Raw genomic sequence first — 20,893 nt, 5'->3', positions numbered from 1 at the left:
ATTGTATATAGTATAATAAATTTGATGTCGTATCCTGCAAGCTAATCAACAATAAAGTTTAAGTCACATTGGTAAAAACTGGCATTTTCGGATGTAGATGTTTTTGTATCATGACTGTTGGTTAAATAATTTAAGGCTAAGTTCCAAAACGGTGTAAAATTTCCTCTCCGAGGAAAATTTTACTCGATGGCCAGTCTGGAACCAATCAGAGACGCTCAAAATAGTTTCGGAACGGCCATCGGAGTAAAATTTTCCTCGAAGAGTACGTTTTGGAACATAGCTCAAATTAGGAGGCGCACGTTTGGACACAACCTTCTATAGAAGTCTGTAATCTATATATGATTCTTCAAATTCTGAGTCATGATGTACAAATATCTAGATACGAAATACGATTGGCTTGGGTATCGATTCTGTAATTCAAGGCTGTGTTCCGATTCCCTACCCGGGTGCACCCGATATTATAGTATACGTTAAGGTACAATTCCATGTGCTGCATTGGCGTCGGGACGCTACCGCGTCGCTTGACAAATATACTTTTTTCTCACTTACGGTACGCCGGTTGCGATTAGTTTGCACGTATGATTCACTACGAGCAAACCAACCGTCAACATAGGGCGCGTTCCACTTAACGACTGCAACGCTCGCGAGCATTATCTGTCTTTGTTTAACTTTCGGTGAACAACAAAGATGAAATGATACCGTGAGCGTTGCGGTCGTTAAGTGGAACGGGCCCGTGGCGATCAGCCAATCAGCAAGCGGAACGCCATTGTCGCTTCTCTGATTATATAGGACTCTAGTATACGTGACATATACTATAATATCGGGTGCACCCGGGTGGGAAATCGGAACACAGCACTAGTGAGGGCGAAAAATTACAAAAGCGAGCGAATTTACTAGGTTTGGACCAATAAAATTATAAATTTACTAGGTTTGGACCTATGAAATTATCTAGTAAATTTTCTAGTAAATTCATTCATTTTTGTAATTTTCAAGGCCATTGCACGTGAAAAAATTTTAGTCGTAAAGGCTTCTGCACACAGGACGCGGAAACGCTTGCCGCGCGGCAAAAGACGACGCGGTAGCCAATCAATTTTTCGCTCTAATGGAAAAGTTGTAAGTTGATTGACTACCGCGTCGCCTTTTGCCGCGCGGCAAGCGTTTCTGCGTCTTGTGTGCAGAAGCCAATACCTGCCAATACCATGATGACCAATCGGGAATTCCAACCGGCACATTCGACAGATTTGTACCGATTGGCTGTATATATGGATAAAAATATTTAAAGTTCCGTAAGTTTTTCTTTTTACAAAGTTATCAGTCACATTCTAATACGATAAAGCTGGTCAATTTTAGTGTTTCTTTTGGCGCATTGAATTTTACATATGATACGAAAAGAATATATATGAAATGTGGACTGTTGTCTCTCTGTCTCAAGATCCACGTCAGTTTTCTCCGTTAATTTCACGGACCCTATATAACGCGTATAATTTCCAAATTAAATCGTAATTCTGAAAAATTAATTAGCACGTGCGACCAATGTTATATGGATGTTGAACATTAAAACGCGAACAGTTACGAATATACGAACGCATGCGTGAGTCTTTTTGCATCCGAAACTTTGTTCGTCTCGAGCTCTGGAACTCTGGGGGTCGTAGGATCGTGCATTCTGGTGATACGTATGTACAATAATGTATATATGTATATACATACATACATTGTTATGCAGTAGTCAGTAGCAGCTAGTAGCTAGTAGTCATCAGCAAGTGTCGAGCGAAGAGAGATAAACGATAAACGGGCGTCGAAGATAAATTCGACTAACAAGTTGCCAACGATATCTCGTGCGTGGCGGAAGGCGGAAAGTAGAAAGTCGAATCGAATAAATGGCGGGCCACAATTATCTGAGTGATCCGAAGAATCCATTCTTTTCGTTGGAAGACGACGTAGACGATGAGACATTTCTGAAAAATGCGCCAGCCAGGACTCTCCCCGCTGGGCGTCAGAATTTTGACAATGACATAACGCAGAAACGCCAACAATTGTTGCAACGTAAAAAAGAAATAGAAGACCGCACGATACAGTCTTCGGAAAGGTCCGTTTCGCTTCTGAGAGACTCTGAGCAAATTGGTGTAGCTACAGCTGAGGTAATAATATACCAGCTTGTGTTATCACATCACTGTAGATAGCACGGCAGCTGCTGATATACACAATTTATAATTACGCCTAAGTAAGCTGCTCAATATATTTCCCTTTCTCATATAAACATTTATATGATAATGTACAATGAATATAAGATAAATAATTTGAACTTTTCCACGATGCATTTTGCATAGCCAGTAACACACATGATGTATTATAATATTTAAATTTTATTCTGTTTTCAGGAATTAATCAGGCAAAGAGAACAATTGCAGAGAACAGAAAAGAGACTAGATGACATTAATAGCACATTAAGATTTAGTCAGAAACATATACAGGGCATAAAGAGTGTCTTTGGTAGTCTGAAAAACTATCTCAGTGGTAAATCTCTGGATACACCAATACCATCGACAAAATTATCAGAGTCTTCCAGTTCTGGATCCATAACATCTCCTGCACTGTCCAACACATTAGAACAAGTACAAAGTAACATTAGCAATTCGTATTCATCGACAAAAGTAAAAGAAAGTTACAATGCGCGCGACAACAATCTTGAAGATGTTAGGCCTGCCAGTGACAGAGTAACCAAAGCTTTAGAGCAAAATTTAAATGACATGAGTGGATCATTAGCGAGACTGAAACATCTGGCAATTGGTTTATCTGAAGAAATAGACTCGCAAAACGATCTGATTGATAATATCACCGATAAAACCGAAAAAGCAGATATACTGCTGCAACAGCAAAATAAAGACATGTTACATTTATTGAAGAAATAAATTAGAAAACTGTCATACATCGAACTTTTTGCTTGAAAAACTATCATTGAATACGATTAACTATACTTTTACAAAATATGGACATAATACAGTGAAATGAATCTTTGAGATGTTGATTTATGCCATTGAATCTAGGGTGTGACGGTCGTGCAATAATATTATGCAACATTTTATAGAATTTTTCATAAAGTGATTGCGCAATCTTTACAATATAATTATAACGATACAATAGTGTAGAATGATCTATTGTTAATACATCATTCTTTATAGGGAAGGAATCCATTTTGTGAATGATTGTTGATATTATAAAAATACATGCAATATCTTTATACAATGTATATACAAATACAAATGAATAAGATGCATGAAGAACTTTTGTTTCTCAAGATTTTGTAGCTTTTTAAGACGAAAATTTTCTATGATGTACATCCATGTATAATAATTATGTTCCAAATTTTGTTTTCGTTTGTTATCAATATAAAAATACATGATTTTTATATATTTTATATATATGCACATTCACATTTTTATATAACAATGAAAAGGATTATGAATTATCAGTGTTATTTTTTATTTTTAATAAAGTATCAATATTATTGTGCATAAATTACATAATGTTTACATATGATTCATTCCTTTTTGTAAAGATATCCAAAATGTTCAATATGTAGCTAACATGAATCTCTAGAAATACTTTTCATATAGACATATGTTTATTCAAATCTTTTATGGTTTTTATGGTTTAGAAGTATATTATAAATGCACTATACATATAAAAGATAGTTTATGAATTATTTATGAATCAAAGCGCGATAATATGCAATAGGATAGACGATAATTGAGTATAGTTATAATTTGGCAATTTTTTAATGTTGTTTTTTTTTCTTATTTTTATCTAGATATTAATATTGTGTGTGGGAGAAAATAATATATCGACATTACATTAATATACATGCAAGAAAAATGTATATGTTTACGAGTAAAATTACACCTATATTACATGATTGCCAAAATTATTTATTGAAAGTCCATACAATTTTGTGTTTCTTTATTATTTATTAAACCAAAATGTTTAATACTTGTTAATGTTGTAAAAGTAAAACTTAAGAATGTTTGTTTCTTTTACCTCTCTCTCTTTTGCCCAATGTAATTTTCAAGTCACATGCCATGTTGAACTTTCATGTTATTGTATAGTTGCAGTTTAAATTGCAATGTGAAGCTTGTGGTTGTGGTAAAGGGCTTTTTCACATCTATTTTTATACCTTGTGTCTTTAGAAAAGTGTATAGAACGATTTATTTTACTCATCTCGTGTATATAAAACCATGTAAAACATTTGTTGTAATTTTTGACGTAATTTGTGTGGGCGATAGAGAGACATAATAATAACATAATCACTGCGAGTGAAATAATAATTTGAGATTTCTTCTAAGTATTTCAATCTATTGCCATAAATTTTCTTCATCGTTTTCTGCCTAAAACACATGATTAATTGGGTTTTATTATATTTACAACTTAAAGATTATATATATAAATTGGTATATTGTGTTTATAATACTTAACAAATTAATTTTTTTTTTTTTTTATGTGTATGATATCTATATATGTTCGTATATGCACACATGCACACAGATATCTTGCATAATGTATAAAAAAATTATGTGGTGTGTGTATATATATATGTACATACAACTCTGATATAGGAAAGAGGAATCGAGAATGGCTGCGTTCAGCAGAAAAAGCAGCTTTGCAACTGTTGTAAAATTCTTTAATATGATTGGTTCTTGCCCTTAGTTCTTGCCGGATCTAAATGTATAACCAATCATATTAAAGAATTTTACAACAATTACAAAGCTGCTTTTTCTGCTGAACGTAGCCAATATAATCGAAATTGCGCGCGATTAAAGGTACCTTTTCATATTGACGCCGAAGATGACACGTGATCAAAAATGACGATTTAGGCCGGTATTCATAGTCCGTTCTTATATTCAAGATCGTCTTAAGTACGATCTTAAGATACTATGCGGCCATTTCATTGGTTGAATGGGATCTTAAGACGACCCAAGACCACACTTAAGACGATCTTGGATATAAGAACGGACTATGAATACCGGCCTTAGTATCTTTATTTTTAATCACGTGACGTCTTTTGACGTTGAAGTGTGCGTCGAGTGCATAAACATAGACATGAATATGTCTATGGTCGAATGTCTGTATGAAAAGAAACCTTCAGAATCGGAAACGTTAATATGGCGCGGAGATGATTCAGATAATTTTGCACGCAAGTTTGATTTTGATAAACGTTTAAATCAACACAAAAAATATGCTTGTGCATTAATAGAAAACTAAATTAAAAAAAATGTTTTTTCTTTTTTTGATCAAAAATTATAAAATGGGAATGCTTAATAATCCTTTTAATAAGTTTAAAAAAATTGGTACGAGTGACGTTGAATTGTTGAGCACAAACCAAACACGTAAAGTAAATCTGGTTTCATTTAGCGCGTAAAATCATTTTTTACGAAAAATTTATTTCACGGCACTGCTCGACTTGAAGTCTGTAGAAATAAAGCATAAGCAGACAGAGAGAGAGAGACGCGGAGAAAGGAAAAAAGGAGGAGTGAGAGAGAGAGCGCTCGCGTGTAAATTAATCCGCTTAGATTGTAACAAATGTTATTATTAGAGAGCTTAATTTTATTTTACCTCCATTAATGCAGATTTACACATTTTAAGAGGTGGCAGCTGTAGTAGTAGTAGTTGTACCCCTCCCTCTACAAGCTATTTTACGCGTTCCTATAATTGCAGAAATTGGATTTCCGACGCTCATGCACATCGTCGCCTAGGAGGAAAGGTAAGTAGTATAAGAATATATTATATGTATATATACAATTTAACATAAACTGAAAGATGAATTGAAGGATATAGAAAACCCTTACATTCTCGAAATTCATTCATCTCTCTATTCAATTTTTCATTATTTTTATTAACAAAAATTTTTTTCTTTTATCAGAAACGATCTAAACAATAATTTATTGTTGTGCATAGAGGAAATAAATTTAAATTATGAGCAATTTATTCAAAGGTTACTACGTGTAAGAAATTTAACTGTATCAGAATTTTAGAAAAGTACGAAATGTGAGTTTTGCACTTATTTATACTCTTGAATTCTATGACATTTTTCTTACCACGATGCACAGCAAAAAAAAACAGAATAGTTTGCTCAAGAAGCACTTCATCTTTCATCAGAATACTCGTTCGAACTAATATCGTGCACGATGTCGCATAGTCGTTTTTATATCATTACAATATGATTGTGTGTGTTGTGTATCTTTCATCGAAAATTTTTTGTTTGCGCGATAGCACTTCCGGCACTTAGAAACAACGAGTTTTAACACTTTGTTCGCATTACTGCCCGCTCGTAATTATATAAACAGACTGCTACATATGAATAAATTGCATGCCGAAAGAAAAAATACAACAAATATAACAATTATTAGCGCGTGCAGTGCATTATTTATTTTTGTTATATATTGGAATTTAGGAGACAATAAAAGTAATATATAATACTTGTAATAATTGCAATAACTAACGCAATAATCATAATGTTATAATATCCAAAAATAATTCATGTAATAACCGTTGATTCCCATTTATTAACCTATTTATTAATTTATATGAAGAAGCACTCATGTATAAATCATATTTTGTATAAAAGCAGATGAAATTTATAAGAATAGTTGGTAAAAAAATGATATATTTATCTGCTTCTTTACTTCTGCTGCAAATTTCTGTCTCAGAGAATAAAAATATAGGAATTTGTATAAAAACTCAATTCCTTTTTATTCTACGGTTATTATTAAGATTTTTATTTTATTACAGTAACTAATAGCCTTATTTCTCTTGTATTAGGTTGTATCTGTCATGCTTCTATAAATTTATCTATAATTACGACGATCATTTTACTATAGTATATTTGTTTCATATTGTTTCTCTTTCTATGTCTCTAAAGTATTATTATCCGAATACGTTAGGATTGTGACTATAGAGTCTTAAAGCCAACAACAAGCACACATTATTTTGCTATAGGTTAGCAAAGATTAAAAATGTTTATTCATAAGTCGAGCAAAAACATTTCTCCATTGCTCGAATCAGCTTAAAAAAACCATAATGAGTTATTACATGACAACGGTTATTACATGAATGAGTATATTTATGAGCATTAATACGCATTTCCGAGACGACGCGCAATATATTTCTTGTTATTAAAGTATACGGCACGCACGTCAGTCATGATGTCAACATGTGCACAACACGTTTTTAACATCTCCGATGATTATCTACGTCATTCTACGCCATTGGCAACGGAAGTTGCCTCGTAAGCCAGTCGTTCAGCTTCCCTTTGCGCGGCGATGGCTGCGTGTTGTTCCGCGATTCTGTGGTACAATTCATTATGCTTGTTTTTCGCTTTTGCCACGCTGTCTGAATCCTGCCGAGCAATTAAGTAAGTCAACCAACGGAAAAGAAAGAAAAACAGAAATAATACACAAAAAAGAAAACGCAAAACTGCGCCAGCAATTTACTTAAACCTTAAACCATTCTTCATACAGGTATTTAAATTCTTAAAAAACGCGAACGTATTTTTCAGGCACAAAAAATAATTAAAAAGATATAAAAGTAAGGCTCTTACACGATTAAAATCAAGTAAAATCCGAGTAAAATGGATACGGGGTGTATCTGAAATGATGCACTAAACTTTAGGAGCGTATTCTAGAGGTCAAAATAAGACTCCTTTTTCTTATGAACATGGGTCCGCAAATGAACCCTCCTCCGAGCTAGAGGCCCCTAAAGTTTGGGGAAAAAATTAAAAATTGGCTGTATTTCAGAAAAAAAATGGCAGAAGATTGAAATTTGGTATAGCCCAGTAAATTATGAAGTAAAGTAAGCCACTGAAATGAAAACGTATTTCACACATTTTCGAATTTTAGCTCGGAGGGGGGTTCATTTGCGGACCCATGTTCATAAGAAAAAGGTTTAATTACATGATTCGCGAAAGGCGGACGTTTCGGCCTTTTTTTTTGGCCATCATCAGCGCAAAAATAATTAAATTGCTTCTTTATTTTTCTCATCTCATCAGTTTTAGAAAACTGACACTGATTACAATACGGAAAGAGTCTGTAATTGTTGTTACAATTTTAAACGAAACAATCGTCGATGTATTAGATGAAAGTGGAAAATCAAAGAGTCAAAAATAAAGATAGGCTATATAGAATTGCCTTTTCTTTTTTTTTTAAGTCAATAATTATAAAGTATATAATTGTAAAGTTTGTTTATGATTTGAAAATAAATTCTTCAATTTTTTTGTCTTTGACGGATTATATATCAATGGATGTATAAAACAATTACCTGTGGCAAGTTTATTGGAACATTATGAGCGTTTGCTTCCGCGATCTTTTGGTAAAGACGCATATGTTTCTCCTTGGCTAATCTTACAGCTTCCGAATCGGCGGGTTGAGCAAAAATGTCATCAAAGTTGATCAAAGCAGGATGAAATCCGTTTTTATCAGCCTTGTACTCGACTGTTCGTACTTTGTATTTTGGATCGACATACGAATATGTTCCTGAAAAATATATGCGTATTTATTAAAATGTCGTGACTGCAGAAATTATTACTACAATCTTTTTTTCTAATTATTGCATCATTAAAGATTTCTCCCGTCCATTATTCAATCATCGCGCGTTCAATCAATCATTAATTTACGTTAGAATTAATTTCCTGCGTGTTACAATTTTTTGAAAAGGAATAGGAATCGTAGAAAAAGAAAAAGAAAACTGAGAGAAACATAAGATGTAAGAAGATGGATTTTTACAATATACCTGTTTTATTTTAATATGAGTTTTAATTTGCATAAGTGGCGAGCTGCGTCTTTTAGTTTGTTCTTAGATTAAAAACAAATAGGTTCGTGATCGATAGAGAATCGTGATATAATGTAACGTGTGTACATCAGTATGGGGGTAGTATATAGTATTAGCAAAATAATGAGAAATGATTGAGACAGATTTAGGTATTTAGAAAGAAATATGTAGATATCTATATCTCGTCCTCGGCGTTTAACACGCGCTTTAATCAACGAATACATACGGTATACATGTATGAAGTATGAACTGCGGTTACCGTGAATAATTCCATCTCCATCTCCGATTTCTTGATGAACGCGATCAACGTGTCCCGGGTATCGTCCTGCTTCATATTGGAAGCTGTATGGCTTTGGTGATGGCGGTGTTATCGTTGTCCGGTATTCCGGTAGAGTATGTAATACACCCGCCAAACAAACGTTAACCAAGGCAGCGGCGGCGGCGGCGGCGGCTATCTACAAAATTTAATGTATAATATAGTAATAATGCTTTAATGCAGATCCTAATAATGTAAATTTCGTAGACGTGCATCAAAGTTTAAGATTAAATTAAAAGCAAAAATTATATTTATATGTGTAATATCAATATCTTTCTAAATCTATTAATTTTGATAAAAATAATTTTCAAAAAGTCTATTCTTAAAATTTTTTTGGTAAATTTTAGATTCTAGATATATATAAAATACTTTTTATATAATACTTTTTCTGATCAAGCAACAGAGCGACAAAAATTTTGATAATTTATTATAGCGGGAAACGAATGATATGTCTAATATTATTCATTACAAACGTTGCAAGAAACGCAACAACGTAGCGTATAACTAAATGTACGTATCATTAAAATTCCAGATGAGTGAATTGTGAAATCAACCGGTTATTTCATCATGAAAATCGCTGTATGTTTTGAAGGATCTTTTCACATGGGACAATATTTATTCGGATAATGTTTTTTTTTATATTTTCTTACTTTATTTTAAATAATTTCTCTCTTATTCAGAAATATTATATTATTGCCGTAATAATATTATTACCGTACGATGAAGTATACAAAAAAAGTTTTTTATGTGCAAAAGAAATTGCAAGAAAAATATCTGCGCATTAAATGGGGGGCGCAGAGATTTGTTCGAAATATTTATATTATTAATAAATCGTAAATTTTTGTGCATACTTACAATTATGTGTTTCATTATGGGACAAAGTTTAAATTGTTTATCTGGATCGATATGTTCACATGCGCGTGTTGCCGTTTACTGCGAGGCTAGCTTGATGGTGAAAGTATTATAAGAAACCCTGTCGAAAAAGAGGTATCGCGTAAAGGTCTTTCCACACCACGATATAACTTTTATACATTCAAATTTGACGCATAAAATGTAAACGAAGTGAAATTTATAAATAAATAAATAAAAACATTTAAATTTTTATATTATCATAAAGAAAAATAAAGACAAATCTCTCTCTCTCTCTCTGTCGCTTAAGCAAATATTTTTGTATTATATAATATATATTAACCAGGATATTAACAGCAACTACAATTGTCAATTTATTTTTACGATAATTCTCTATTTTCTGGCATTATACTGATTTCGTTATTAGTTTACTAATTTTATTTTATTTTTTTTTGTAATAAAACTGAATAAAGAAGAAGAGGATGCAAGTTTTCAGCATGTATAAATAGAAATAGAAATTATTGCTCATTTCTGATTAATGTTTATATTATTTTGTTTAGATCAAGTTGGCTGTATTATGCTGATTACATTTAAACGATATAGTTGATTATGTGCTAATGTCTCGTGCATTTTGTACACTATTTATTCGTTCGTCACGATATAAGAATCACGATATAAAAATCGAGACGTCTCGCGTTTTATTAAAATGTCATGCATTATGTGAAAAGATGCACGACCATTTCAAACGAGATCAATTTATCATTAATCATGCAGAGTTAGTTATGTGAAAATATAATTGTACAATTATATAATATGTCTATTTTATATTGCAACAAGATATATTGAACTAAACACAAAAAACAAGTACTTTCAATACATGTATAAGAAAAGCATGTCTTAAGATCCTTTATTTGATGTAAAAATTTTTTTGATATAATTGTGAAAAGAATGATCAATCTTACTTATCTTGTTTGAAAGTAGCAATCAATAGAAAAATTCTATCTACACAGTTTATTTTTATGATTAATCAAGGTAATCAAGTTTCGTGATTTAATTACATCATACCCTTCTCTGATAGCACTTGATATTTATATTTTAATTAAAACGTTATATGTATGCGATCGCCTTTTACCGCACGATCATACGTGAAACTCTTCTCAATAATTTATCTACTTAAAGGCGCTTGTAACTTCTATATGTGGTTCTAAGTTCTACTTCTTTAATTAACGATGCCGTTTGGGACATTTCAATGCAATGCAGTTTCTGCATAATAAACGGGCAAAGATGTTTCTTCGGGAAAAGCCTGACGACAAACTCTATTAAGTAGAACATCTCATTTGATGCGATCTCTTAGTCCGATGATACGCGCGTTTCTCTCTGAAACACGCGCGACGACCTGGTATACCGTCATACGAACTTTCAGCTTCTTAATGATTAACAATCCGCGATTGTAATTTGTGCATAAATTCGATTTTAGCGCGAGGAACGGTGTAAAGTATGGAAATGAGAACATGCTCGGAAAATGTCCCGTAGCAAAATACGCGCATAAATCATAAGCTTAAAGACGGAGACACGAAGATGTAAGCACGGTGGATACATCAGGGATTGCGAGAGGCGACGCATCATATAAAAATAGCAGATTAATACTGAGCGGGATTTTCTCATGTAATTCGATTACCTTCCGCGATAATCTTCGCATATCGCTCGATCGCACGCTATTCGATCAGTTCTCGAGTTGCATCAAGATATCTGGCGATTGCCAGTGCACGAATTGAATAAGCTTTAATGCATCCTATCGTATCGTGAGATATTTCTCACTAGTGCTCCGCGAATCGTTTGGCTTAATGTAGCTGGTACATATTATATATGTATAGTGGCCATGCCGTTTTATGTTCCTATTAGGATTATTTCGAGCACAAAAGCAGTAAAAAGATATATGGCGAATAATGAATGTGCACTTGTTAGAATTTACGCCCGTAGCATATATATTTTAGAGAGCATGTATATTTTTTAGATGGTATGTATAGTTTTATCTTTGGTTTTTTTACACATTACTTTATACTCTTTTGTATTCGGTCTTCTTTGAAGTACGAATAATGTCAGGTTATTAGTTAAATGGCTAGCAGTAATATTTTATCCTTTCAGAAAATAATATAATGAAAAATGAGAAATTTTTTTGCTGAAAATATTTCGTTTTGAGATACAGTGGCGTGCAAAAATTTTCGGCCAGTGACATTTTGTAAATATAACAATTATAACTATAAATACTTTCACAAACATAAACAATATTCTTTCACTATATTATTTTGTTTCCTATATGTTATACTCGCACCTGATAATGGTTAAAAAGTCATTAGGTTTTTTTTAATAAATTAGAGTACGAAATGTCACAGGCCGGAAACTTTTGCACGCCACTGTATATTGCGGTGATATGTTTTTTTAGTCATGTAAAATATTATATTTTTAAAAACTCATATTTTCTCTAAAAGGATTTATGTATATCAAATATATAAAAGATTAATTTTTATTTCTTGCTTCTTTTAAATATGCAATTTTGGATCTCTCGACGAACGCTGTATACATATATAATTTAATTACAATCTTACCATATCCATCAGTTGTTTCTTCATAAAGGGTCTCATCATATTCAGAATGACATCGATTACCGGAGAAGCATTCATAAAGTGGAAACCCTTCAGCCTAACGGGCAAACCCTCTTGTAAATAGTAAAGGAATTTCTTGAGTCCCATGGGACTCAAACGGCCAACGTGGCCGAAAGAAATGTTTTTCATGTCGAATAATATTACGTGGCCGTTACAGGTACCCTGCGTATAGAGCCACAAATCTATTACCATATTTAGCAATTTCATCACGTCGTTATAAACAAAGTGCGATGGCTCGCTATCCAGCAATCTTCCGTATATGATTTTGTAGCCGTCTTTAGTAGTTCCTTCCAAAATCTGTTGTGTTCTGTTGATAATTTATAAAGGCCATCTTTACTCTATACGCGAAATTTCTCTTTATACGAGAAACATTTATCATATTTGTGTATATATGTAATATAAATATAAGTCGAAATAATATGTATACACATATATGTATACATATACGTACTTACACAATTTGCTTGGTTTTTTTGAGTTCTTTATTGTTTGTCAAATCCCGATTGAAAAAGAACTCTGGTACATGAGTCCTAACTGTGAAGAAGGTATCGATAGTAGTCTTGGTCGGCTCAAGTCGGTAATAATTGTTGTGTAGGAACAATGCTAGTTCGCTGTTTGATATCTTTGGCAAGTGAGGTTGTTTCTCGCACCATTCTCTCAACATTTGTATATCCGTTTCTTTTAATTCAGGATTTCTTTTTAGCTCCTCTTCGAACGGCACTAAATCTATCGAAGCCATGGTTCAGACTGCCGATTTCTTTCTCTAGAGAAATAAAATTAACGTACTTGAAAGAATTTCTCAAAACTCGTTTCATCAAAACTCGTTTTTCGAACATCTTTTTGTTTATGTGTCTGTTAATATATGTGGCGAAATTAATCACACATCTTTTCTCTAGAAGATTTTGAACAACGGAAAATTGCATGACGATTTATTGTATTGACTGTATATATATTATAGACATACTAATTGTAAGTACACATTATGTTAGATTATATAGACATAAATTATATAGACGTAGCTCACTAATTTATTCAAAATTTACCAGCGAATATTGCGCGACCAAATAAATTAATTTCACCTCGAATATGTGTGCGTGGAGACTAAACAGATGAAAGGATTCCGCTCGGTAACTTGAAAAGTACTGATTGAAATTTGTATTGAGATATAGACCTTTTAAGCCGCACCGGAACCGAAACGGCAACAGAGTGTATAGCGTGACAGCTGACAATGAGTACGTTTCAATACATGTAACATGCCATTTTCGCGATTAATAATAGGGGAATATACGTTGAAAATTCATTTGCATTAGACATCGAAGTACGTCGAAGTAATGTCGAAGTAGTTTTGCCACTCAGCAAAAACGAGAAACATGCGATCTAAAAATCGTGTGTGCGATACTTATCGCAATAATTTAAACGCTACTGTCGTAATAATGTTAATAATTCATTATATGGATACTACTACTTGTACACATACACATATACACGCGCAAAACTTTACACGCAATAATCATCATCTAGCATTTTTCATTACGTGTGCATGACTCTATATTTTTAGAAGCGTGTTTCTCACAAAAGTGAAACGTAGCAAATCTATTAGAATGACATTGACAATAAGAAATACACAAGTAAGAAAATGGTGTAAAAATAGTGTTTGTCATTGGCATGCTAAAGATTGCATTATCATACGTTGATAAACAAGTATTAAAACGAATGTAAGAAAAATTGCATCACCATGTATTGTCAATTCACGACTTCATGACATATTTAGCGATTAGTCGACACGATTTGATGGAGACGATCACATCTTTAGCAAACTACAGCGATAGAGGAGAAAGTCTAGTTTGTAGTTTATATTATTAGATATATATTATTGCATCTAACGTTACCAGGTATCGTTGAATAGTGTTTTGTAGAATATGATGGCCAAATTTTAGTGAAAAAGGCGTAATAATTATTTTTTATTTATTACAACAATTTTTTATTTGTTAAATTCTAAGTGTTTTTTTTTCCGGAAAAACATCTCTTTAATTCAATAATAATGAAGAGCACAATCCATACTCGTGTATCGCAAAATTATTTTTCGTCTCAGATTACATTTGCACGTCATATTTAATAGAATTTATCCGATTAAGGGTGACGTGTAGTCTCAGTCAGTCTATTTCCAGTTTTTAAAATTAGGGTAGAGCGGGGTCAAAAGTAACAATTTGACTTTAGAATTTTATTGTAAAAAAACTATTACAGTAAAAAAAAAAATTTTGGTACCCCAAGTTAGCATACTTATTTGACTTTATGGAAATCATAACATTTAAGCCTTGTGATGAATAACATTAAAATTATCAATCAAAAATGAAAGCAAGGAAAAATGTTACAATCGCCCCAGACTCCGGGCCGGTTGTAACACTATTAGGGGTCAATTGTAACAATTTTAAATAATCAAAATTAAAAGTTTTTATTCAACGAAATTATAATAATTCTTCTTATATTAGCAGAATTAAACTAAAATATTCATATTCTTATATAAAAAAGTAGCAAAATAAAGATTTATTCTTTTAAAATTCAGCTTTTTTGATATTAGCAGAAATAAACTAAAATATTCATATTCTTACACAAAAAAATAGCAAAATAAAAACTTATTCTTTTAAAATTTAACTTTTTTATATTAATCATAGAAAACATTAACTTTGTTAACTCAAATTATAACAAGATATAAACATTTTTTTGCTCTTATTTCTAAATAATAATTTTTCAATTAGAGTAATAGGAACACAGTATCATTAAGAACTATTAATACAAATAGAGATTACTCTGCATCACAGTTATGACAAATATATAAGTCATTTATATATTATATAAATTATATCCTGTCAGTCTTTCTAATCTTAGTACGAGGCATTCTGAAATAAAAATAGTTTACTTATAATCCAAAATGAAATAAATTGCATCAGTCGGAGTCGGTTGTAACGTTACATTCGACCCCAGACAATGATGTTACAATCGTCCCCGACTATGTTTGTCAACTTTGATTTAAAATTTTTAATGATAAAATATCAAAAATGGATATGCAACAATTATTATAATATACAAAAATAACTAAATCTAAATATAAATAAAAAAAAAGTGCTTACTTGCGGTAGAAATATTTATATTCAAAATTTAGCACGCTCGGAAAAAGATACTTTATGACCTCGAAAATATATTTTCGTCACTGTACACGTTCACTCAGTACCGAGGCCGCATACGTATTGAGACATGTTGTAGGTTGTCTAGCTTCATGAACTGACCAACGCACGCGTATATATCTACTATATATCTATAGATATTTGAGTTGTTACTTTTGCCCCGTGTTACTTTTGACCCCGCTCTACCCTACCATTTACGCCGAACAAATCGTTGGAAGTTTTGCTCTTGCCGATCCGCCATGACTCGTTCACTCGATTGATTCTTTCGTCTTCCAAAAACTTTACTTACTAAAGAATCCATGACTACTAATGTGTTAGGCAAAAGAAAATTAATTAAAAATTTGTCGAGTAAAATCTTACCAAATATATCAGTTCTGCCTTAATGAAAGGTTTAAACATATTGTACATTAATTTGACAACTGGCGACGTTTCGCCTTTAGACGCACCGGTAAAGCATGTAATATATAGCTTTCTTTATACTGACATTGGATTTATACGTGCCATGTGCTCAAGCGATACGCCAGTGGCATCGATAATAAAGATAAATCCGGGACTCGAACCATGGATCCAAATCAACTCGTCGCATAATATGACGACAAACTTTATTGCATTATTATTGAAGTCGTAATGTGACGGTTCAAAATTGAAAAATCGTCCCATGATGATGTTATAATTCTCCTTCGTTTCTCTCTCTAAATAAAGATGCGCCTTTTTGTTTTAACACAAACATAGGTATTACACTATATATAATTGCATTTGGATTCAATTACTAGACTGTATTATCGTAACATTGTATTAAATTTGAATGCTCGTAATCGGGTAATATAATTATAAATATATTGTTATGGATAATGAAATTATAAATATTTTTGACGGAAAGCGACAGAAGAGAGGGGTTATTTTTACTTTTTAAAGATATTTACACTTAATTTTCCAACTCGTCAAAATTACAACTTGTTCCAATTCTTGATTTATAATACAAATTATTTTCAGGCACAAGATAGACTTCTATTTTTATATCATTAATTCGAGAAAAGATTATATAATTTTATATTATAAATTACTTATATAAAAAACAAGTTTATATTTATATGAATAATAATTTATATAAATAGATCATCTATTTTCTTTAACTATCGATATCGGAAAACAAGATTTATGCTTACACTGTTTGAAAGGCCTTTCGTAATTCTTTTGCTCTAACAATAAGTAGATCCTTGTTGGAAAAAAATTCCGGCACATGTGTCCTAATAGTGAAATAATTATCAATTGTATCTTTCATCGGCTTTATCTGATAATAATTGTTGTGCAGAAATATAACAAACTAGACATCCTGAATTTTCGGCAAATGAGGTTGCTTCTCGTACTACTCTCTTAGAATCTGTATATCTGACATTCTCAGCTTGAGATTTTTCTTTATCTCTTTTTCCAGGATGATGTACTTTATCGAGGACATTGCTAAATAAGATTTGTATTTCCTATAGATTTTTTCTCACTCTACTAGAATCCATTAATATCGATAGTATCGATTCTCATTTTAGTTAGATATATACTTATATTATAGTATACAATGGTTATTTGAAAATCTAAATTTTCAATATTCAATCTTGTTAAAAATAAACTAACAAATTATTAAATTATTAGGAATTTTCATGTGTGACTCTTTGTTTTTTGAGAAAACAAGAATGCGTATAGTATAGTTTAGAGTTTATAGAGTGTATGTACATTTGTTTGTTATTTCACTTTCACTTCAGGATTATAATATGTGCCGCATGATAAATTCAGATCGGTAATTTTTTACCGATCTCCCTTCTCTTTTCCTTACTTTATACGTTATCTGTTTGCTTTAACACATCTCCGAGAAATTCAACTGTGATACCTTACGACTCGTCGTAGCCTGCTCATGATTAATTTATGTTTTAATAAGAATATATAGGTATATTTATCGTAACAATACGCATAATAAACAGCACGAGGATAAACTGTTTGATTTCTTATATAGCGTAATATAAAAAAAACCTGCTTTATCTCGTTTACCTTGATTTGTACATTACGCATAGCAGAATCGCTGGCAAGCGTGCGATCGCATGTATTTTTCTCTCTTTAGTTCGTCTCCTGCTCGTTTGCGTGACGACTCATGTAATTTAAACAGCACTGATATACAGAGCGTCGCAAAACCTCTGATTATATGTTTTTTTGTAGATTGTTCCTCGCTCAATTTTATTTCTTTAGCAAAAGTACAAAAAAATTATCATTTTTTTCACTGACAATGAGATTTTTTTAAAATCTTGATAATGCTATATCTTTGTAATTAAAATTGATATTAAGATTCCGTTAAAGTAAGATGTTGATTTTGTAGGGCATTCTATATAATCGGTATAGAAATTACTCATGAATTGTACAGATAAAACGACAAATTTGCATAACAGGTTTTTTTTTTTATTTCGGACATAAAGTGCATGTGACGTACAACATTATATTGCAAAATGTAAAATATTTTGCATAAATAGAGTTGTATTATAATATTTTCTAAAAATATTATATAAGAGCGCAATAAAAATTCATAGGGGACATATATAATATTTTTATTAGTCTATATCGAGCTTCTTAAAGCTACCCTCTATGCCGAACAGATCGCTTGCTGACTTACTCTTACCGATCCTTAATGCTTCGTTTACACGACCAGTCGCCTCATCCATTAAAAACCATTTGCGATGGTCCTCGAGCTTTTTCACTTCAATTTCGGCCAGTTTGTACATAGAATCAGCTTTCCCACCTACCTCGTTCGGTAACGAGTCTATCGGAACGTATTCGGAAGCGCTCTTTAACGATGAATGAAAATGTATCTAAAAGAGATTTGTTAATTGAGAAAAAGCTTTCCCGCGAGTGTAAAGTAGAAAGATTGAAATTAGTGTATTTTATGTGAGTTTAAATTTTGTCGCGTTATCCCCCCCCCCTCCCCCAGCCCCTCCTCCAATAAATTACGGACATTACGGACAGTTTGCACACACAAACAAACAAACACAAACACACACACACACACACACACACACACACACACATCCACACCCATATATGTATATATATTCTTTTATTTACTTATTTACTTTATTTCTTTATCTATAATATCAAAAATCTATATTTTGCATAATGTTAGGTTTGTGTGCGCTCAACTCTTTAGAGAAATAAATATAATTTTCAAAGAAATTATTTGCGATATAAATGCAATTATATCAGCGCTACTTGCGAACGAACTAGTTGAAAATGCGGTTACTGCTATTACGTAATTATTTCTCGGCAAACAACTACAGCTGATTAATATGGATTTTGATTTTAGCGATATTTACCATATCTATCATCTCCTTTTTCATAAATGGTTTCATCATATTCATTAGCAATTCCATAGCTGGTGGCGCATTTATGAAATGGATTCCCATCAGACGTATTGGTGCTGCCTCTTGTATGTAATATAAATATTTTTTGAGTCCTAGTGGGCTGATTCGTGCGATATGACCGAAGGACAGTCCGCTAGCATCAGCGAAATAAATGTAACCGTTATTCGTACCTTCCATCAGAAACCACACATCGCACACCATCAGAAAATATTTAATATTGTCATTGTAGACGAAACGAGAAGGATCGACATCTAGAAATGCACCGTACATGATCCTATAACCGTCCTTTGTTATTCCTTTTAGAGGAAGGTTAGCCCTTTTTAAGCCAAAAAATTCATATTTTAATTTAATTTATTAATATAATATACATTAATATATATCAGATATATTAGTAAAGTATTGATTATATATAAAAAAGACTATAATCTTAATTTTTTCTTAAATTTACACACACAATTTACACATACAATTTGTATAATATATTTTATTTTTTTAAGTGCATGTGAGGATTTTCAAAGAAATATGTATCACATATTTGTTTAAAATATTTAAAATTGCTGCTGTATACACACATACATGGAACAAGTTTTATACTACTAATATTAAAAATGATATGCTCACGCGATTTTAAAGGCTTGTCGCAATTCTTTTCCCCCAAGCGGATCCCGATTGGAAAAAAATTCTGGTACATGCGTTCTAGTCGTGTAATAATTCTCAATCGTGTTCTTTGTCGGTTGCATTCGATAATAGTTGCTGTGAAGGAACATCGCAAGGAAGCTGTCTTCAATTTTCGGTAAATGCGGTTGCTTTTCGCACCATTCCTTCAATGATTGTATATCTGATAGTTTCAATTGAGGGTTCTTCTTCATTTCTTCTTCCAATGTAATGGATTTTATCATTGACATTGTTGAAACTTGACTGTAACAAACGTTTTATTTTCTAATATAAGAAATGATGTTGATTAGAGTTATTTTATTTGACTTTTAAATATTACACATTATTATTTTTGTACAGCATATATATATATATATATATATATATATATAATAAAAATTTTACAAATGTTATACAATATTTTAGAAATGTAGATTTTTTGTACTTTTAAATCCTTCATTTTTTAAATTATTGATATATAAATATAACATTTAATATTATGTACACACGAGTTAACATGTACACGAATTTAACGAATTACTCAATAGTATTGTATTAATCAAATTTAAAAAAATGCGGTATTATCTTACAGTTCCTTTTCATTCGAGTCTCTCACGCGATTTTTTTAAAGCTAGCAAAGATGTTACGAACAATACAAAGGCCTAGCGAGTACTGCTAGAATGCTTTTTTATTGCGGGTGTACGAGCCTAATATGTATTATAAACCAATCGTAATTAGAGTAGCCTGTATGAAATTATGCATTGCGAAACGTGTAACATCTATGGACATTATATGATCGCAACATACACGTCAAGGTTCTCGTAGTGCATTTTTATAACACAAACAACCGGAGAGAAACACTTAATTAAGAATTAATAACGTATACTCCACGTAATAAACCATAATAATTCATCGAGTAACTTAATTATATAACTGTAATATATTATTATTGCCAATAATATAATTTTACACGTATATGTACCAAATTGTGTGTATGTGCAAAATAATATATATATA

General features: G+C 31.9%; 4 protein-coding genes and 1 pseudogene across 6 annotated transcripts; 1 reads left to right on the top strand and 4 right to left on the bottom strand.

Annotated features, from left to right (window-relative positions):
- The first annotated feature begins 1,299 nt into the window (after positions 1 to 1,299).
- On the top strand, positions 1,300 to 3,516 carry LOC115238313 (synaptosomal-associated protein 29). The gene is made up of 2 exons (XM_029812016.1): positions 1,300 to 2,138; positions 2,379 to 3,516. The coding sequence occupies exons 1-2, from the start codon at positions 1,878 to 1,880 to the stop codon at positions 2,907 to 2,909; spliced, it is 792 nt and encodes a 263-aa protein (XP_029667876.1). The 5' UTR covers positions 1,300 to 1,877; the 3' UTR covers positions 2,910 to 3,516.
- Positions 3,517 to 3,909: 393 nt separating this feature from the next.
- On the bottom strand, positions 3,910 to 11,027 carry LOC115238315. 2 transcript variants are annotated; one of them, XM_029812020.1, is made up of 6 exons: positions 9,989 to 11,027; positions 9,077 to 9,272; positions 8,308 to 8,522; positions 7,187 to 7,390; positions 5,608 to 5,743; positions 3,910 to 4,382 (listed from the first exon to the last, which is right to left on the bottom strand). In XM_029812020.1, the coding sequence occupies exons 1-4, from the start codon at positions 10,001 to 10,003 to the stop codon at positions 7,247 to 7,249; spliced, it is 570 nt and encodes a 189-aa protein (XP_029667880.1). In that variant the 5' UTR covers positions 10,004 to 11,027; the 3' UTR covers positions 3,910 to 4,382; positions 5,608 to 5,743; positions 7,187 to 7,246. The 2 variants fall into 2 exon arrangements, with proteins under 2 accessions (XP_029667880.1, XP_029667879.1); XM_029812019.1 differs by having other exon boundaries at positions 3,912 to 4,382; positions 6,090 to 7,390.
- A 1,321-nt stretch (positions 11,028 to 12,348) lies between these two features.
- Positions 12,349 to 14,110, bottom strand: LOC115238314 (alpha-tocopherol transfer protein-like). 2 transcript variants are annotated; one of them, XM_029812017.1, is made up of 3 exons: positions 13,725 to 14,110; positions 13,101 to 13,408; positions 12,349 to 12,952 (listed from the first exon to the last, which is right to left on the bottom strand). In XM_029812017.1, the coding sequence occupies exons 2-3, from the start codon at positions 13,382 to 13,384 to the stop codon at positions 12,577 to 12,579; spliced, it is 660 nt and encodes a 219-aa protein (XP_029667877.1). In that variant the 5' UTR covers positions 13,385 to 13,408; positions 13,725 to 14,110; the 3' UTR covers positions 12,349 to 12,576. The 2 variants fall into 2 exon arrangements, with proteins under 2 accessions (XP_029667877.1, XP_029667878.1); XM_029812018.1 differs by having other exon boundaries at positions 13,817 to 14,084.
- A 1,096-nt stretch (positions 14,111 to 15,206) lies between these two features.
- On the bottom strand, positions 15,207 to 17,962 carry LOC115238316 (annotated as a pseudogene).
- A 431-nt stretch (positions 17,963 to 18,393) lies between these two features.
- Positions 18,394 to 20,848, bottom strand: LOC115238312 (alpha-tocopherol transfer protein-like). The gene is made up of 4 exons (XM_029812015.1): positions 20,467 to 20,848; positions 19,844 to 20,140; positions 19,175 to 19,538; positions 18,394 to 18,673 (listed from the first exon to the last, which is right to left on the bottom strand). The coding sequence occupies exons 2-4, from the start codon at positions 20,125 to 20,127 to the stop codon at positions 18,416 to 18,418; spliced, it is 906 nt and encodes a 301-aa protein (XP_029667875.1). The 5' UTR covers positions 20,128 to 20,140; positions 20,467 to 20,848; the 3' UTR covers positions 18,394 to 18,415.
- Positions 20,849 to 20,893: the final 45 nt, after the last annotated feature.

Source organism: Formica exsecta, unplaced genomic scaffold (assembly GCF_003651465.1).
Source record: "Formica exsecta isolate Colony F162 unplaced genomic scaffold, ASM365146v1 scaffold333, whole genome shotgun sequence".
Lineage (NCBI taxonomy): Eukaryota > Metazoa > Arthropoda > Insecta > Hymenoptera > Formicidae > Formica > Formica exsecta.
This window is presented reverse-complemented; position numbering and strand designations above follow the sequence as displayed.